Source organism: Cyprinodon variegatus, unplaced genomic scaffold, assembly GCF_000732505.1.
Source record: "Cyprinodon variegatus isolate N-32 unplaced genomic scaffold, C_variegatus-1.0 Scaffold693, whole genome shotgun sequence".
Classification (NCBI taxonomy): domain Eukaryota; kingdom Metazoa; phylum Chordata; class Actinopteri; order Cyprinodontiformes; family Cyprinodontidae; genus Cyprinodon; species Cyprinodon variegatus.
In genome coordinates this window covers 319,884-340,961 of record NW_015151146.1, presented here as the reverse complement: position 1 = coordinate 340,961, position 21,078 = coordinate 319,884, and the positions used below count along the sequence as shown (strand labels likewise).

Sequence of the window (21,078 nt, the reverse complement as noted above, 5' to 3'; positions counted from 1 at the left end):
TTTATTGTTTATCTTTTAAGTCATCACTAGTATGTTATTTTTATACTTTATTTCTAACGTCCATATTTGTGTGAATATTTTTTTCTATAACTTTTTTGCAGCTGTAAACACCAGAATGTCCCCATTGTGGGACAATAAATGGATTTTCTTTTCTATTTTATTCAAAGTTCACCACAACATCTCTAAAATGTATCCCTCCCCTTGCCATCCAATCCGTTTCTCTTATTTTATTTATTATTTTGCATCATTTTACACCAAAGTTGCGCCTTGTAGTTGGGAATTCCTTGCCACTACCCCTTGCTGTGAGGACAGCTATGCTCCTCCCAACCACCAACGTCACCCAATCCCTAACAAAGCGTCAGCAATAGTCTGTAACACTTTGTGGTGGCAGATCTGCAGGGCGCGAAGCGCGGCCAGCAATGCTGTTTTCATTTCCAAGTATAAAAAACACCCGATGAAGTGTGCGCAAAGAGACTGAAATGTGCGCAAAGAGATTGAAATGTGCGCAAAGAGATTGAAGTGCGCGCAAGGAGATTTCCAGAGTCACTGCAACTTCATTTGGCTGCAGCCTGTGCTGCTTTCTCTCCCTCTGCTGTCCTCAGTCTGCAGACCGGAGGAATGTACAACTTGCCGAACTGAAAATGCAAAAAGTGAGCCGTTAGGCAAAGTGTGAGTTTTGGAAGAAAAATAACAGGAGTTACCTTCCTGAAGTTGGAAACTTCCCAACGCAGCATCGATCGAGGACCTCCCGCCCACTTTACCTCTGATCCACAATACAGGAAGGCGGAGAGAGATAGAGATAGAGGGAGGGAGAGAGAGAGAGAGAGAGTGGAGCAGCCGCAGCGGTGGATGAAGCAACAAAGGCTGGATGTTTAAACTGAAAGAGTCCCTCTGAACAGAACTCAGCTGCGCTTTCTCTCCTATATCTGACATTTTCTCCACTGGAACTCTGCATCAGCTTGGATCTCAATCCCGGGACCCATTCAGAGCAAACTCTCCACAGCCCACCCAGCAGGGGAGGGGGGAATCATCGCAAACGTGAAATTGATGCTTTGGCACATTCAGGCGCGCCGCCGAGATCCTAGTTTAGCCAAAGTCTCTTGCAGCGCAGTGAGGAAGAGGTGCGTCGGTGCGCCGCCGAGGAAGGATTTTCAGAAGTTGCATGCGTGTTCTCTTTGTCGCCCTGAGTAAAACCAGTCCAGCCGCTCTCAGGTTATCAGAAGAGACGCTCCGGGATAGTTGAGGTGCCATGGGGCTGTTCACGGGGATGTTGGCGTTCCTGTTGGCGCTGCAGGTCCAAGGTAAGCCGCAGTAATCCAGAGACATCAGCAGGGAATCTTTCTGCCTTGTTTCACCGTGACCTCCCCAGCAAACTGTTTGCAGGATGATTGTTCTTGATGACTTGGAGGTGCGAATCGATTTGATTGCATGTTTTGGCAACAATAGGTTTTCTGATCAGTGAGGGGAAAATTGGAAAGTGTTTTTATTTATTTATTTATTTATTTTCTGTCACTGAAAAGCAGCCCATTTCAAAAATATAAACGGCTGCAGAATACTTATTGCACTGCCAAATAATGAACTTACCCGGACAGCAGGCAGATGGCGATATGTGCGAGTTTTGCAGGCCAAGTTTCCCAATAATTCATTTTAATGGCCACTGGGAGACACGCAGTGCAGTGGAATGATAATTGAAACATGTTATTCTTGCCTCCTATTCTGCAGTTGAACACAAACAATTAAGAACCTTTTGTTGTTGTTTTTTTTGTTTACCTGGTGTTTTTTTTTATTTTTTATTTTGTTCCAAAGGTAGAGACGCATCTAAAAATGATTTTATAGAGGGGTTCAGATGGGGGGCAGTGATAATCCTGATGTGGAACACCAAAAGCCAAAATGTAGAATACTTGTTAGGCAGTTTGGTGATGCTGCTTTCATGCAGAGAAAGAAGTTGGGGCAGAGCCAAGAATGGCTGATGCACTATGAAGGACATAAGAAAAGGCAAAAATGATTTAAGGAAATCATCCAATAATCTAACATTATATCTTAAACAATATATTACTTACTTCTGTATTTTTTCTTGAGATCCCCCCTGTCAAGTGGTCTTTTTGTTTCTATGGATCAAAATAAAAATAAAAATAGACTGAGGGGTTTCTGGGTACATTTTGTGGTTTAAATCACTAAATCCAAGGGTTAATTGGGACCAAACCCCACCACAGGGGGCGCCACTGTTTCCAGGAGAAGAATGACTCATGTTTAGATGACATTTGTCTTCCACCCTTCTTGATGCCATATTTAAACAAAACCTGCCCTGTTATAGCACCTTAGTAAACTTTATTAAATCTAACTAATGCTGATGATAGTTTTTACATACTTATATGTTTGATTTAAATTTAAATTATTTCAATGACAAATGTTTCATACTTTGTAAAACTTTGTTTTATGTAGCATGTATATGTGTATAAAGGAGCTGATGTGCATGAAGTAATATTTTGACATTGATCATCCTCACATTAGTGTTGTTCAAAGTGACTCTGATTATTTCCACACATGCCTAATAGGCCTATCAGACTCATTGAAAGGAGTGTCATTATTCAGGTTGTATTGACAGGCCCTAATTGGAAAACAAAACAGGCCCACAAGGAGACATGTGCGTACGTGTTTGTTGTCCATTATGCTTAAGGGGGCTTTTTAAGGCTTAGCTGGACGTTTTACTGGTCTGTTTACATGTCTGGAAGCTCAATTTGAAGTAAGGAAAGTGAAGAGGGTCAATTATGGTCAAGAAATATCAGATTGTATTTTGATCGGCTCCGATGGCCTCATTTTTGCTCGAGTGGCTGCTGCTTGGACACGTTCTCTTGATGTGATGTTTCCTTTATCCCTTTAAGTGCGATCCGTTTTTTCCCTTGCAGAATATTTTGCCTTGTTCAGCTTCCTTTTTTTCTTTGCTTGAGAACAAACCAAGATTTTGACCTTGTTGGCGGCGAGGCTTCTTGTGGGGTCATGTGTTTAAGTCTGATTGAATACTTTGATCAAAAGCGCTGTCTGATTTATATTGAGATGATCCCTTTGCTTGTGGAGAAGATCAGGATTAGTGTGGTCTCTTGGGATTCGCGGTGGAAATCGTTTGAAGCTGTTCAATCAAGTGTGCGGGTAATGTCTCAAGAAGTGCCCTTCAAACATCCTGAAAATTTCCGTATTTGAGTAAAGCTGCAGACACTGTTATTGGAGGATAAAATACTGTATAGATTTACTTTATATTTATATTCTACTTTCATTTCATACCAAGCAACTAAATTACTAATATTTGCAGACATGTGAAGAAAAGCGCCATATATTTCTAAATATTTATTTTTGTTTCGGGTTTTATTGGAACCTGTTTCTTTTGACATGCAAAAGCAAGGAATTTGGTCTTTCACCCCGAGGTTAAAGGGCAATGCAATAAATGCCCGCCTGTCTTTGATGGCCTAATTGATATACAGCATGTCCCAGGCTCTTCTTCTTACCAAAGCTTAAGCAAGTGAGAGAAGGTCCAGACAAATGAAGGTATAGCAGCACAGAGGAGCCTGTTGCAATGATCCCCTTGGGGGTTGGGGCTTTTGTGCTTGTCATGCTAATTGCCATTTGTGCCAAACCAAATAGTTCACAATTAATACACATTTTCAGATCTGCTTGCCAAATAGATTTTTAAATGGAAGCTACGATGAATATAATAGATATGTGAATAACAGCAGCTGCTCCGGTCTGCATTCTTATATCAGTGCTTGGTCTCTCCTGGATTCCAGGTTCGTATTTAATTGGATGTGAATTGAGTTAGCAACCTGGAGTTTTTTTTTTTTTTTTTTTTTATAGCTTGGCTCCATTGGCGGGTCCTAGTGCTGTACCAGCTAATGTACACATAAATCTGAGCAATAGTGTAAGAATATTCTCAGACTTATAGTGTAGATATTAGAAAGTCTTCACATTTGGGAAATCACAATGACTTGTTAAAAGTATTCATGCTTCAATTTTGTAAGCTAGAAGCTTTTCAGCGGGACATACTCACTGTAAACTGTTGCAATTTTACATGGAGTTCTTATAATGTATTTTTTCCAAATTATTTTGCAAATACGTGTATATCGTAAATGTGCGTTTGTATATTTACACCCCCCTTCCCCCGCCCTGAGTCAATTTATTGTAGAACCAAAATACCTTCCTTCCAGTTAAAGCTTTCGGGGTATGTCTCTAACAGCTTTGGACATCTGGAAACTGAATATTTTTCCTGGTCTTCTCCACAGAATAGGTCAAGCTCAGTTAGATCTGATGGATAGCTAGATAAATACAGCCTGAGGTGGATTTAGGTCCGGACTTTGACTGAGCCATTCTGTCTCAGATCTAAACCATTCCATTCTTGCTGTGGCTGGTTGATTTGGGTCATAGTCCTACTGGGAGACAAACCTCCTCCCCCAGTCTCCCCTCGTTTGCAGACACCAACTGTTTTTGTGTGTGCACGTATTTGTTTATGTTACCTATTCAGGACCGCTTTTGGTATATTTACTAACCTTTTGAGGACCAACAGGTTTTGTGGGGACCAAAGACTGGTCCTAATCTGGTGGACCCTTATTTTGTATGTTTTAGAGTTTAGAGGTATGATGTAAATAATAATGAGGGTTAGGGAAAATGTCGTGGTTTGGCATAACTGCAGTACCTAAACTCAATGTAAGTCAATGTGAAGTCTTTATACAGATAGAAATACAAACCTTGTCTGTGTTTTTTTTCATAATACATTTAGTATTTAGCATTTATTTCTCTCCATTTTACCATCAACTCTGGTCACAATCCACCTGTATACAAAAAAAAAGGATCCCCACAGCCAAACATTGAAGTGGCAGCATTATACCCTGTGGAGGCTTGACATTCCACCATTTTAACTAGGGGGATGATGTGCTTATGGAGATGACTTTTCTGCAACATACAGTATTTTACATGTAGATCATAATTTTCAATTTTAGTCTCATCTGATTGAAGCACTTTTTGACATGATGGAGGTCTCCTTATTGTTTTAAGTATTTGCTCTTTAAATTTCCTTAATCTCTCTTAGTAATATGTCTATAAGAAACCTAAGTCTTCATAAAAAGTATGATTAGGTACTAAAAGTTTAAAGAGATTCAGTGTATAATAGTCATTATATTGATCTGTTTTTTTTTTTTTTACAGAGATGGCTTCCCTTTCTTGCAAAGACTATGCTTGCTAGTGTTTGACAAATTTGAAAGAGAAAATAAAAGAAGCAATAATCTAAGAGTGATTTTTTTTTCAGTACCAGAGATTAGTTCTGCAAGCAAAATGGCATAACACAAAAGTACTTTTCTTAGTGTATAAGGTGTGAACACTTTTAAGAAGTTGACATCAAAAGACTAAAATACATTTTTTCATAATATTAATATAACAGCTGTATGTATACTGAGATAAAATGACACAAAAGTGGGTACGTACGTAAGCTATAAAACTAACATACTTTTCCTAGGGGTGCAGGTTTCTGGCTGATCACTGAGTCCTGATCTTTAAAAAAACTGACATGCTGATTCTGATTTTGAGCGCTACAGATTATTTTCTTTAATAACCGACATTGTACATTGTTATAAGATCACAAGGCACTTTCAATATTTCAATGTTATTTTACAAAGTAGTACCTGTGAAACAATAAATACTTTTGAAATTACAGCTCTCGAATATAAATCAAAGTTTTAAGCATTTATTTTCAGAACCTTTTCAGAGATAAAATCTGTAGAAAAGGTTGGTTCACATCCCAAAATGAAGGAAATCAAGGCCAGCCGCATCCTCAGTTTTTATTCTTATTTGGAATTATGTATTATTTTGTGTATTTCAATCACAGAAAATTCCAATAAAATTAAGTTTGTGTTATTAAAGTGAAAGAATTTGTGAAAGGTAAAAATATATTTAAAAATAGTTTTCTTTGGTTAAATATAGCTTTGAAGAACTTTAATGCTTTTTCAGGTTAAATGTTAAGTTAACTTTCTCCAGACTTCTGTTTGTTTTGCACATTTCTCTTCCTCTCTCTCTTTCTTCTCTGTCTTTTAAAGAGTTACTTCTGAATACCCATCTCTAAGCTTATCCATACATCAACGTTTGTTTTCATGTCACTAACCCCTTAACTGTTTGCTCATTTCGATTCTCATCTGACGTCCAATAAAAGCTGTAAGTCAACATCTGGTGTTTCCTGTTGCTGATCTCTAGCTTTGTTGTTGGAGCCGATAAAGAATCGGACAGCTACATTTCTAAACTTGTTGTTAAAAGCCTGACACATAGCACTTAACTTTGACTTGTCACAAATGGTCACATGCTGTGGGGCAGCACTCTGTGTTTGTTTTATTTTTGTAATCGCCTTTGAAGGGCATAAAGCACTTTTGTGTTGTGAATGTCACACGGTACAGTTGGATTGATCAATTGTGAGCAGAGGGGCTTTGAGGAGGGTTGAAAGCTCTTTTGGGGATAGGGCTACTGTTTGTTGATGTTTGATGATGATGAGTGCTTAACCAATGTAGAGCTTCTTTGTAAAGTTTGGGTTTTCCATGAACTGAAAATATATGATCCTCTTTAGTTTTAGTTTTACACGTGCCAGTAACTCTGGTGGAAAGACGTGTGCCTTTCCTATACAAGTTACTCCCTCATTTTTTTTCTTTGATGAGGTTTCTGTCCAACACATCTGAACAAATCTCTCTTAGGTGTTTAGTTGGGTTTAGATACGGTGACAGGAAAAAAAAGGGAGAGCGTGTGATTCATCCCATTTTCATCAAACCACTCAAGAAGCTCTCATGCCTTTTGGCATGAAGTTTCAAAATCTTGGAAAGAGACTGTTCCCATCAAAATTAAAGAATATTTTATCACTGTGTAAAGATGAGAACTTAAAAGAATTTGTACTTGAATTTTGCCAATAAAACAGGCCCCCCTTCAGCCACCAAATGAGGGCCTTATGTTGAGCCTCCCTGTCACTTATTAACTAACTTTTCAGGCTGACTTTTGGTCCCTGCACTGCAGTGTTTACCCACCGCTAGAAAAATAGAAAAGGTCCGGCTCGTACACCATATAAATTTTACAGTATTTTATTAAAATGATGTTGACTTTACCTGCTCTGCATATCTAAAGCCTCCCATGTTTATTCATTTTATTTTACAAAATAGCCTAAGCACAGCCAGATCGGATGGACAGTAGCTGTGAACAGAAACATTGAAGTCTTGCCATAGATTTAAATTGGATTTAGGCCTGGATTTTGACTGGGTCTATCACATGATTAGGATTTGATATAAATAATCCTGCCATAGCTCTGGCTGTATGTTTAGAGATGTTGTGCTGCTGAGCCATATCTTTTTTCTCTTGTAATCATCGGAATATTTCTAATAAACTGTGAACATCTTCACATTTTACATTTATCTTACTTTATCTTCCAACACAACGTATAGAAGACAATTTGTTGTTACAAATGTACAAAGTAAAATAAAAAACCTAGCCTTTAAAGTAAAGCTATTTACATTAAAACAAAAATCCTAAAATCTCAAATTAAGTTACATTTTCAGCTCAATCGGATACAAACTCGGTCCGTTTGACACTTTTCGGAGCACAAGTACAAGTTAATTATGTAATTGTAGCGTGCAGCGTACCTGCATGGATCCACCTGCGCTTGTTTCTCCAATCAAGTGCTCACTTTTGCTTTTTAAATTTTCACCTGCCTGCATTCCACAGATGAAGCACCGTCGGCCTATGAAACATCGTAATTAGCATTTTTTACTTTGTTTATGTTTTATCCTCTTTGTGGAGAAAATTCTAATTGGTACTCCGTGTCAGTCTATCTTCCTCTAGGATGACATAATAAAATAGAGATTGTCTCTATGTAGATTGTTGGGCTGTGATGGCTTTTAGTTTAAATGCAAATTGCTTTGATCCTGAGTCCTTTGGGGAGACTCCCTTTGGTCCCCGCTGAGGTGATGGATGGGTGAGAGCTCTGTGAGTCCTGGGAGACTAGCTCTAGGGAAGCTGACAGAAGATTAAGCTTTGCTTTTGCCGTTGGAGCTAATGGAGGCACTTGGCCACTCAAACTTCATCTCACAGAGAATTGGGCGCATTGTGGTTCTACTGTCAGCTCTTTGGCAAATCACACTTAGAACACTGCATGAAGTGTTTCTGTAAAGCTGAGATTTCCTTTATTCTCTCTGTGGTGATTGTAGAAATAGAGTGGCTATTCGTTAATTGCACGAGCTGTGTTTGTTCTCTTTTAAGTCCTTTTCTATATACTAATTTAGTTGATCAAAGAGGGACCTTTTTTTCTTTTCAAGTTTGATTGTCATCATCATTAACCCCTTTGGTCTCTGCATGAAGACAGAATGTCAAAAAATAGAGAAATAAAGCATGGTGAGAAGCACTGAGCCTAAATAATAAAAAGGTTGTTCAGGATAGACAATTCCCTGCATGTAGAGGACTAAATCAGATTTAAAAAATCAAAAACTTAAAATGAACACATCTGCTTCTAAAAAGATATACATTAATTCCTCAAAACACTTAAAGATCGAATAATGCGTGAAACAGACAACCCTGTACATCATTAAAGAAACACCATAACCACAGTGAAATATGGTAGAGGCAGTATCATTCTCTGGGCTTACACTTCTGGTTGAAACACAGATTTGTTTGTAAATGTGCATAAATAATTAATATCAGAAAGTATTTTATCATGTAATCCCAGAAATCTCACCTTTGGAGTCAGTGATGCAAAATAAACACCATTTCCAAGGTGAAACATGTTGGTGGCAGTTTTATGTCTCCTCCTATTTTTCTATAAAGAAACTAAGGTTTTGATGAAAGAAGATTAAATGGAAATAAATAAATATTTATATAAAGATTTTCAGGAAATGCCTTCACTAGGAGAAAAAATATCCAAAAGCACATCCATATCTTGGAATGATTCATCAAATTTAGAGCTCAAAATAAAATAAAAATATCTGCGGGGACTCTTGAAAAGGGCTACTGACATAAAATGTTTACACACTGATACATTTTGGAGAAATATTAGAGGTAAGGGTTATAAATTGCTCATGTGTGTGAATTCTTCCAAGTAAAACAAAATTTTGAAATTAAATACTTTAAAAATATTTATAGTTTACAGATGGGTTCACAAGTGCGATCAGGTTATTGCACCTTTTTAATTGTGTAAATCTACCCCCTAACTGACTGTCGATTTAGATAGCTGATATGTCAGTCAATGCTGGAAAGATTTTATAATATTTTTTTATGTAATTCATTACAAAAACCTTTTTATTTTAACTTCACTTCATCTGGGTCCACTGCAAAGAGTCTAATGTTCTTTTGAGGTTTGATCAGCTGGTCGTCTGTCCAGTGAGGAAGTGAAATGATTTGGATTACCTGACATTGGAAGCTATTTTAGGGAACGGGGAAAGTTTCATCAACTATCAGCAGTAACGTTTCCCCCGGATGCAGGCCTTCTAATGTTACTTAAGCTTTCAGTCACAACATACATTGCAGTATCAAATCCGCTATTTGCTTTTGGCCTTCGTTCTGTCCGATGTCCTCTCACTTCTTCAGACAGCCATCATGTCTGATCAGGAAGGAACAACATTTCTATCAGCAAGTTATAGTTGCAATTCTATACCCTAAATCCTTAGTTTCTCCTGTGTTTCAGGTCACATCGCAGAATCAGCAAAGAAAATCAATGAAAGGGCTCAAATATAGCCCCAAGCTTTTCTGATTCGGCATTAATCTGTTCGGGTCTCTCTCTTATTTAGCTGATCCTTGTCAGGAGATTAAGCGGTAAAATTCCTGTTCTGCTCTTGAGAATAGGAATTGAAGCGACTAACTGCTTTTTCTTTATATTTTTATTCCCATTAGTTTGTGTAACATCTTGTAATATATTATAGTTAGTATTGTCCTGGGTTAGATGCAGATATGCACTCTCAGAAGAATAAAAAATATTCTTACAAGTTAGAGTGTTTGTCACACTTAGAGCTGTTTTCATATCAGATCCAACTTGTCTTACCAGTAACTTGTACAGTTTCTTTTTTCTGTTACTATAGTTACTACTCAGTCATATCCATGAAAAGCATGTTTTTCTTCTTTTTACAAGAGCTGCATCCATCTCTTTGTTTTTCTAAGCTGCCGTGTAAGGAGAAGGCAGCCGTTCACTGCATCATTTCAGTTTTTTTCTTTAACCATGCACTTGTCTTGTATTTTCTGCTTGGCTGCTTTAAGGAGAAGCAGCCATATGGGCATACTCATATTGCTCATTGTCTCAGAGTTTACAGCTAGAACGTTTAGTGAGGTTGCTAGAGAGGGGGTGATAGAGGTTCAGGGTGTGGATATTTCCTAGCCTTCCACTTTGAAACTACATTCCTTTAAAGTACATGAGGTTTAGTAATTGCCGCTCCCACCTTTCCTTGTGACAGCCTGAAAAAGTCAGTTTATAACAATGAACTGTGCCGATGTGTCCCCATTAAGGAGCAAAAAGGAACTGGGAAGTGCTTTGAGAGCATCCTGCAGAGTCTGGGTGTAAAGGGAGGAAAATGGATTCTGTACAGTCGTCTGTTTTGAACTGAGCCAAAGGCATTAAAATTGTAATTAGCGTGACTGGAAACATTGCATGGTCTTCTAACTCGGTGTGATCAGTTTTTGGCAGCTCTCTATCTCTCTCACAGCTTAAACCCCCACGAATGGTTGAGGTGCGCTCATTTTAAAACCTGTTAAACCAGTCGCTGTGTTTCTGTGATTTTTCTTTTTCTGCTGTTTATCTCTGTTAAATTTTGTGCTGAGTTTTGCGTTGCGTTGACAAGAGCTGGCCTGCAGCTCTGCCTCAACTGTCTTCAGTCAAAGAGATAAATCAGTTCAGCAGGCTGACAAAGTAGACTGGCTTAGGCTGTGAATTAAACATTAGATACAAGACGCTTCCTTGGAACAATATCCATTCTGTTCTTTGCCTCTGTTTTATGGCTTTTAATACTAAATTATCCCATAGTGAAGGGCTAGGAAATTACTGGCAGCAGAGTTAGTTTACAGTCAATCTGGTGAAATGTATTTCAGCTGCATATTATTGTATATTGGATTACAGCTGAATAACTGAAGGGTTTACATAATTTTACAACATCAAACGGTATTTAAATTAGTTGGGTTTATTCCGTTGTGTAAATGCCTTCTTGTCATTTCCTCCCCTATGAGTGACAAAGTATACTGTAGTGAATACAAGTTGCAGGCACAGTTTAATACTCAGGATAAAGATGAAATGCGATGTTAGTTTCCTTATGCTTTTAATGCCATATAATTTCTCACCAATGAGAAGTGGGTTTTTTTGTGACTTAAAGTCTTAATTTTGGGCTTCTAAAGCACAATGGGTTACATAGAGATTGAAATAACCCTGAACCCTATGCACTTGCAGTAAAGAATAACTGATGCAGGATTTGAATTAATTACTCATTATCCGGAATTAATATTCCCTATGAAATAAACGCATAGATGCATAAACATTTGAACTTATTTATTTAACACAATTTATGATATTGCTACAATATTCAATGAGATCTTTATGTTTTCCTCATATTGTGCAGCCTTCAACTTTGTGTTTTAAATCGAGAATCCCACTACTGGTTTAACCATAGATACTACTAATGTTGTTAACTTAATCATTTGCTGAAGAGTTTCTAAAAGTTTCCAAAAGCTGTTTATGAAAGCAAAAATGAAACAAATTGAGATTTGAAAGTATTTCATAATGTTGCTGAAATTATATATCTTTCTGTTCTGGCGAACCTTTGTGTCACGTTGCTCAATGAGGTAGATGCATCATTGCACCCCTACAGTCAACCAATAGAGATAAATTGTCAAGGTGACTGAACACCCAAATGCAAAATAAATGAAAAAAAAAGCCTTTCATCAACTTTAAATTGTTTGTGTGGCAGCATTTGGGGTATCAGGTAAAAGAGAACAGAAAATAGGAACAATCCATTTTTAACTGAGAATATCACCAAATGCTAACTCTCAACTAAAGTTTGAATCTACTGCACTAAGCTTAACCACTACATGTAATTTGAGATTCTTTGAAACCCAGTTTAAAACAACCAAGGCTATTAAAAAGACAAAGCAAATGAATAGCAAAAAAAGGAAAAAATTAATAAATTCTTGTTATGCCTGGTGAGGGTACAGAGGAAGCGCACATAGAAAATAGATGGATGCTTGATCGGCATCAAGACAGAGCATAGAGTCTTTAAAAAGTGAACATACTTCTAAGATTGCTTCAAATATTCCACACTGATTACATTTTTTTTTTAAACATTGAGTTCTGAAATATTTAGATATCAAACGCTGCATATTCTCACCCGATTGGCACTAAAAACACCAAAATGGATAAACGCACCTCTAGGTTTGAAAGGAGAAACACTTGATGAAGACATTGTTGATGGAACGATTGTCTATAAGGAATGGTACCTCTCCCCTGGAGACAAATGAGAATAATTAGGGTAATTCTTCAGTAAATTTCTCACTTATTCCTCCTTAAAGCCTTTTCTCAGGAACATTCAGCGTCACATCTTACGAGCTCAGAGTTTTTTTTACACACATAGTGCTTTATTAGTATTGACTTAACAGAATTGGAGTGCATTATTTTTTTGGCGGATATTAACTGGATTGAAAAGGCTCAATGTAATTGCATTTAAGTGGAATAAAACAAACTGGATTTGGCCTTTATTTATGCGACTCAATGGATTCTCAGTGGCTTAGTGATCTTTGTCGCTTACACACTTTTAATATATTTGATTAAATTTGATCATAATTAGATTAAATCAGAAAACATCCATTTCCTGCATCACATAAAGCAGTTTCTGCAGAAAGTAAGTCTGCCCTGCGCCCACTGCACTGATTGTGTCAGAGTTTCTCTAATCAAACATGACAGTAAATAAAACACGAGCAAGTGAACTGTTAACATAATGGAACAAACAAAAGACCAACTTGGTGTGAAAGGAAAATGTATGCACGTTTTTATTGTTTTAGGTTAAATGATTCTAGAGTATACATTTACATGGAAATGATGAGTATTTATTGTTTGCTATGATTGTGAAATGCAATAAGAAATTGTCATTACGTTACAGAAAACCTTTTTTGCAACTGTAACATAGATGAAGAAATAAATAATGACAATCCATTACCAGAGGATATTGAATGGATTTGCATGCTGTGTAATTTATTAATTGGAACTTTCAGACAATAATAGAACAGTTTTTTTTCTTTTCTTCAACTTTCTCTTTTTGTTCACTTTAAAGGTTTATATTATTCTATGTACTTTAATTCGGTAATTGTCTGTTGTTTCATATGGATGTCCATGACAGAACATGGCATGTTTTTTCTCACAAGGTCAGGCTTAATTGTTATCTTAACTTGCTGAGGATTTATAAAGGAACAAATTAACTTATTAGAAATTCAGTTTCTATTCAATTCAGTTTATTCATATAGCGCCAATTCACAACACGTCATCTCAAGGCAGTTTATAGAGACAATTCAATCAGATCGTCCAGTCCAATTGTTTTTAAAGTTTTCTATTTAAGGAAAACCAGCTGATTGCATCGACTCATTGACTCAAAGGCAATCCCTCACACCAAGCATGCTTTTAGCGACAGTGAAGAGGAAAAACTCCCTTTTAACGAAGAAATCTCCAGCAGACCTAGGCTTAGTGTGAGCGGCCAGATGCCGAGGCCGATTGGGGTTCAAGGAGACAGAAGCAGACACAGAAAAAGAGGCAGAGATACAAATGGCGACTGTCAAACAGCTCCACAGGCCCCACTAGCAGTGTTTTATTCCAATTTCTTAATGGCTCGATATAACTTAAGATCTCACAAGTCCCAGATCTTATCTTCTGCAAAAAACAAAACAAAAAAAATACAACTATCCCCTTCCCCCACATTTCAATTCCCTCGTTTACTTTCTACAAATCTTAGTCCGGCACCTTCCATCTTTTACTCTCTCCCCGGTCTTCTCTCTGTGGATTCCTCACTCTCCCTTTGAGAAAAGTGTGCATTGGTTAGCGCTTGATACAAAAGGGGGTTTGTTTCATGAAATGTTTCCCTTTTTAATGAGTGATGGTGTTCGCTCATTTAATATTCTGTGCCGATATCTCTCCAGGAGCTGACTGCGCTTCAAAGCAACTGCGTGGTTGTAAACGGGAGTGGGTGACGGGGTGCTTCAGCAGCGGTAGTGTTTAAATGAAAGGGTTTGAGGGGGGATGCTTATAAAACACAAACACAGGTTTATTTATTCTCCCTGACATATAGCTAAGCTCCCAGCGAGTTGCGGCTTGGTGCAAAGCTCCTTAGTGCCCCCATCCTGTGCAGGCAAACTAGAAAAATATGACTGATAACAGGTCAGCTCATATTTTTCTCAGCATGGCTCTTTGCTCCTTGCCATGATCAACTTTAGAGACAATTTTTCAAAATAAATAATATTTCCATTATTTACCTGTGAATATAATTCTCTTATCTATCCGACACCTGGTTTTCCAGACCTTCTAAGTAGTGACAAAATGAAAAGCTCTTCACGCTTGAATATTTTAAACTTCTTTACATATTTGTGCACTCAAACTTTGCTCTTAGACAAATAGGAATGAGTGAAGATATGGCACTTAATTGTTCTGGGGAGGTGGACCATGACAGGCTGCTTAATACTGGAAGATATTCAGACTGGCACCTAGAACTTCTATCACGATAAAATTCCTTCAAACTTGTCACCCTTGTCATGCTTCTTCCAAGCTGTCTGACACTCTCTCAAAGTAGTCCAAGAACAAGATGTTTCAGCTTCTCAGCGAAGCCTGAATAATTTACATCTGCCTTTAGCTTCCATTGAACACCAGATGTTGTCCTCTTCTTATGTTGTTTGACCTCTGACAATAATAGGAGAAATGTAAGGTTTGAATCCTAGTTTCTATAAATTTGGGAAAGTTAGATGTATTTTTTTCTTAATTGCTTACCTGTAATTATTTTCATTTATTGATATTTCCTTTTTTTAACCTGCAAAGAAATCCAGTTAGGGGTGCAAACATCTTGGTGTCAGATACCCCAACCTATCTTTTGAAGGGGGGGTTACTTAAAAGTTTCACAGCTGTTTGGGCAGCAGAAGGTTTATTGACTTTCTCATAAGATGGGGATATTTTTAAATCTAAAGGAGAATAATTTAGTTAGATAATTCTAAACCAAGGAACATTAAAGAGAAGACTGAACAAAAATTCATAATAGCACGTTTTCTATATTCCTATTTTGGTGTACGACGAATGTACGACGGAGTATAAAGGCCAGGCTACAGATTTTTTATTTTTTTTTATTTCAAGAATAAAGTGGTGATATGAGAATAAAGTGATAAAATAATGAGAATTAAGTCGTAACATTAAGAGAATAAAGTCATAAAATTACAAGAATAAAGTCCCAATATTAGTGAATAAAGTTGTATTTTATGACAACTCTTACAAGAAGCACTATCTTCCTTAAAATGAGGAATGCCGAACATCATGTGAAGTTGTACTTTGACATCATTTGATAAATAAGGAAATCTTTTACAACACCAGCATCAAATTGGGCAGTACAGGCTCTCAGCTTTCTTTCTGAAACAGGCTGTGGTATGATGACTTCATCCTCATAGATTTTCAACTTTACTGTATTCTCGTAAATTTATGATTTTATTCTTGTAATGTTATGATTTTATTCTTGGAATATTACAACTGTATTCTCATTATATTATGACTTTATTATCATAATATTACGACTTAATTCTCATATTTAGGAAAAAAATCTCTAGCCTGGCCCTAATTAGAATGAGACAGCCATGTTGTTTGGGTTGTTAAAATCTTAATTGAAGGTTATAGATAGATATACACTGGGTCAAATTGACCTCAGTCTTAGTATCAACTGACACTGACATTTTGATTGAATTACTGTTCTGATTTTCCCTGAAGATAAATATTTCAAATGCAAACTACCTGCATATGAAATAACTACCACCCCCACTACCCCCGACCTCCCCTCACATTATGTCTTCCAGCTCAGCAACTTCTGCCAGGGGTTTCCACATGGGAGCTTCCACTCTGGCAGCAGCTTTTGAGCTTTCTTGGCTTTGGGGTTAGCAACTGGAATTAACCAGTCAGGAATCTGGAAAAAAAAGGGCTTTGATACCAGTAAAGGAATCACAAGGGGCCATTTTGTAGTTCACAGCAGTTGTAAGCTCAACCATTAGACATGCCAAATGTCACGTCAGACTAGAGAGAGAGAAGGTTGCCAAGTATTGAAAAACCAACCCCATCCTATGTACCCCTCAAGGGTTTTACCCTGCAATATGTGGGCATAACACCCACTCGCTGACCTTGTGCCTAATTAGCTCACAATCTGGCAGACTTCTCTGGAGTCTATTTTCCTACCCTAGTTTCTTCTCTGTTCTCATAGGTAACGTATAAATATTTACTTTTGTAGGTTGGATTTGTTCTAAATTGCTCCCAGTACTCATAACAGTTTTGGTCAGGACTGTAAGAGTAAGAAATACGAACAAAAGAGTGGTGAACACTAAAGTCAACAATGTAATGTAAAACGGAGGAAGTCTCCACTCTTTTACAGCCTGCAGACTTGAATCCTCAGGGTTCTAAGTTTCAAATCATTTTGCTAAATAGGCCCAAGGATTGTACATCCCTTTGCAAGAAAAGGAAAGGGGGCAAAGGAAAATAACAGCCTCAACTTAAAAACGGAAAGAAGAAGTGGAGAATTAAGATTTACATGCAGACCCTGCGGGGGATGGGAGTTAGCAGCAGTCTTGCTGTTCCTGAATAAGGCTATGTTCCAGAGGTGATTCTGCTTTGACTTTAAATAATGTTTTTGGCTGAACTTCTGTTTAGGCACATTTGGGGCCTGCTTGGTGGAAGAAAAGACCCAAGCAAGTAAAAGTTCATTCAATTCTTTACAGCTCATTAGGTCTTTTTTGTTTCCACATGGGAAGCCGCTGAACTCTTTGAAACCTCACCACGTTCTCTATTAAATCTATCTTCAAGCAAATTAATTACTCATTGCATAAGCGTGAGAACATTATTCCACATTGAAAAGTGAATTTGGAATGGAATGGGCAGAAGAAATTCTTGTCATTTGATTTAATGAAAGTGTTCCTCATGCTACACTTTCAACTCCAGAAGACCATTTAGCTAAAGACTAGGTAGGCAGGGCTTGATTTAGAAAGACTTAATGGGCCCCTGCCATGAAGTTATTTCAGAGCTCTACTCAGAGAATTTTTTTAAATAGATCAATAGACAGATAATTCTGATCGTTTAGGAGCCTCTATACACCAGCTAACCAGAAGTGAAGAGGTACACTTATTTGGTATGTAATTATAATGTGTTTCAGCCATGAGCCTAAAACACCAAAATGTAGTGAAAGTGGTCTGTTTGAAACTGTATTGCAAAGTGTTTGTACCATCTCTAATGTTTGCGAAATACAAAGAGACAACTGTTAAGAGTTGGTGATGCTCATTGGACCACAATGTAAATAAAAGGCGTCTTTTTTCATGTCAACGGAGGAGATTTGAAGGGTTAATCCCCTTGGTTTGTTTTGCTTGTGTAAATCTGTAGGAAGTTTTTCTGACCAAATTCCAGGTCAGCTTGCTGTGTGTTGCACATCCCTGTCTCCCACATCCTCTCTATTCATTCTCACACTACTGATGCTCTGTGACTGGCGTCGGGTGTGTGTGTTTATTTTTGCTGAGAAGGCCCAGGAAGGGGTTCACTGATGCATAAATGTGTGTGTATGTGTGTATGACTGAGTGCACAAGAGCACACGACTGCATGCAGGCTGGACGCCGAAGCAGCTTCTCGTTGCCGGCCCTGCTCCCCTCCCGATCCTGACCCACTTTCTCGTCCCCAGCTCGTCACTCCCTCTTTAATTGCCGCGCAGCACACTGAGGCCATCTGCTCGGCTGAGGCCTGTCGCCATGGAGATGCCGGGAGGCTTTACGGATTTGTTGTGAACTGACCAACAGGGAAATGGAGGTCAGGGAATGGGGGTAGGGTGTTGGACAGTCATAGGGGTCTTACAACTGTATTGTTGACTTTGCAGTAGTGCAGCTGAAAGCATCATTTTCTTTGAATTATAAATGAAAGGCTTAGATGGATTTTCAGGATATATTATTGGTGGTCTCTACAAAGCCCCCACCTCTGTTATCTCAAGCTGAAATAAAAATTTATAGAGTAAAGCTTTGAATCCCTGCAACAAAATAGGTAAACTTTTCATTAGCTACATTTAAAGTTTGTAAAAAAAAAAAAAAAGAACAAAAAAAAACTACTCTCTTAATGGAACACTTTCAACAAAAGACGTCTTGTCTGTCCTAAGATGACACTGCTGCCAGATGTACATTAGGGTCATCTCATCTGCCTGCTCCAATCATACTCAGCTGTACTTCTTTATCCTTTTGAACGCTTTTGTATATTTTGCTTCTCGTGCCTATTTCCTTTTCAATGACACGCCTGACTGAGGAAGGTAGGTTTCCAATTAACACTCAAGCGTATTTTATTGCCTTGAACTGCACAGTTAAGTCACCACACTTTCATCCTGTATGTGTGCAATGGAAACAGTTAAATACTCCATTCCTGCTTTGCGTGATTATTCAAGCAAATAGCTAAATATTCTATTTTATTCAAGGAGAATGTTTCCCTTAAATGTCTCTAATGGAGTCTGGGTATTGACCTCTTGGCACATGAGCAGCTCCGAGCTTTGGGAAACACATTTTATATTTACTCCTCTTTTAAAGGTCAATATTGGAAGCTGTCATTTCTGAAGTGCCATTTATAGGTCAGTACCTTATTAGCAATCAGGTGGAGTTTAGATCGATGCAGCTCTTGTCCTGTCTGCGTCACTGAGCTGCCACCATTATCAGTTGCAAATTAATAGCTCTTCAAATCGCTGGTGATACATTAAGGCAGAAAGCGTCACGTCATTTTACTCTATCAGAAAACGTTTCATTATTGATCAATATGAATGTTTATCACCTATCTCACTTATTTTCTGTCAAAAGATACCGAAATGAATTCCAAAGTAGGTATTTGCTGGTGTGAATAGAAAATCTTTGACTAGTGTACAGTTAATCCATAATCTTCACTATACTGGTAAACAGCTGATGCCTGATGTTGATAATCCATTAGAAGATACAGAAGGAAACGATCAAATATCACTAGGAAGGGAAAATCTAATCCCAACATCTATGTACCTAAATGAGACTATATACCCTGAGATATTGGTTTGAGGAGCTTGAATCAACTTTATGTAACAAAGAAAATGGAAAAGGCTCTTGTTTCTGTTTGACAAATGAAGTGTTAATACAGTCTACCTGTTAGGGCAGCCAGACTAAACTATGATGGCAAGTGTCCACCTTTTCAGTGGGTTTCTGTGCTTATAGTTTCTTTTTACCAGACTGCTGAAGTGAAACCAGGTTGTCACAATGTGCTGACTTTGATGCCGTCAGCATCTGCATAGATGTTTCTGACAGCTTTTTATACTCCTCTATCACCTACTGGTGATGGAGTAATACAGGAGGCTGTGACAGCGGAAAAGGTAGCCCTGTCAATTTAGACTCCAGTGAGCACTTGATCTCTGAGCTGCCCGAATGTACAGTCAGAGCTGAAGTTAACAAGACAATATACCCAGAGCCTGTAATTGGACCGGGCCTTTTTCAATACTGAAAATATGGAGAGATCCATCTGTCAGCTTGCTCTTCAGTCAAGGTCGCGATGTTGTGAGCCGAGTGTGTTATAGTTGTTACCGCGCCCTTGGTCCGATCACAGCTTATCCAGCATCTGCTGTGCAGAGGTGGGGTGAAAGGGCCTGCACACTCTGGATGGTGCACTGGATTATCTGCTTAGAGAGACTAATCAAACTGTATGATGTTCTGCTATGAAATTCCAACCATGTTTGTTTTCATGCAGCTGGTCTTGCCAGTATTTTCACCGGAAGATAATTTGAAGAGTATTTTCTGGGTCTGCTCTGTCTGTGCCATGGGAAGGCACAAATATGGTTTAATAAAAATGTTCTCAGTGATCCGAATGAAGTCTCCCACCTATCAAGGAAATTCGGTGGTCATATTTTAAATAATGTTTGACTGTTTCCTAAGGATCCAAAGTTATCAAGGTTTAATTAACTTTGGGGGGTTGAGTTTAACCTCCATTTTTTTTTTAGAACTATTAGTATCACTCTTAGTTTAGTTTTACACATTATCAACCTGAGCCTGCTCCCATCGAATCGGTTTGGGAATGGACACCTAAATGACACCTAATGCTTGCCTACCGAAGATTGGTTTTAGTCAATGAGAAGGAAAAAGGCACAAACCTATTTACAATCCAGAAATGCAAAAAGTGCTTCTAGCTGTTCTTTTTTTAATGATAAAATCCTAGATTTTAACAAAACATATATGCTAGCAGGAGCTACGGATGCATCCTTTATGCTCTGCTATCTTTACTTTGGTTCGACTGTGGGCTTGGCATCTCTTGCATTTGTCACAGCTGTAGGTCCCGCCTTCACCTTTAATACTGCACCATGCTGGGTCAGTTTTCCTAGGGCTGAGGCAGGAATTTCACAAGATGGATTGCATTGTTTGTAATCGCACAAACACTGTGAGAGTTCGGCTTGATGGCATGGTTGGAGAATTACAGCATTGTTGATATGTTTTGTTCAATTCGGTAATAAATTTTGTTTTTTTCTTGTTAAATTCAGACTTTGGTAACATTTCTGTTATTGTGTCATTTTTATGATGTAACTGGAGAAAGAAAAGGCAATAAGGGCTTTAAGAATCAGTCTCATTTAGACTGATGTTAAAACCTTGGTATTGGCCTAAGCCTTAAAAAAACTGTATTGGACGATCTCTATTCCTGGCTATACCCCTTAAAACAGAAATTTAAATTATCTTAGTAATTAGTAATCCTAGTAAGCAAAATGCTAGAATTATGAAGCAAACCAATGACCTACCTTTGGATTTTATATATATATATATATATATATATATATATATATATATATATATATATATATATATATATAT

General features: G+C 37.9%; 1 protein-coding gene across 1 annotated transcript in view; it reads left to right on the top strand.

Moving 5' to 3' along the window:
* Positions 1 to 349: 349 nt before the first annotated feature.
* pvrl1 (poliovirus receptor-related 1 (herpesvirus entry mediator C)) overlaps positions 350 to 21,078 on the top strand; it is a 107,729-nt gene continuing 87,000 nt past the window's right edge. Inside the window, exon 1 of the mRNA XM_015394552.1 lies at positions 350 to 1,301. Coding sequence (XP_015250038.1) covers positions 1,250 to 1,301 — 52 coding nt within the window. The 5' untranslated portion in view covers positions 350 to 1,249. The remainder of the gene's footprint in view (positions 1,302 to 21,078) is intronic.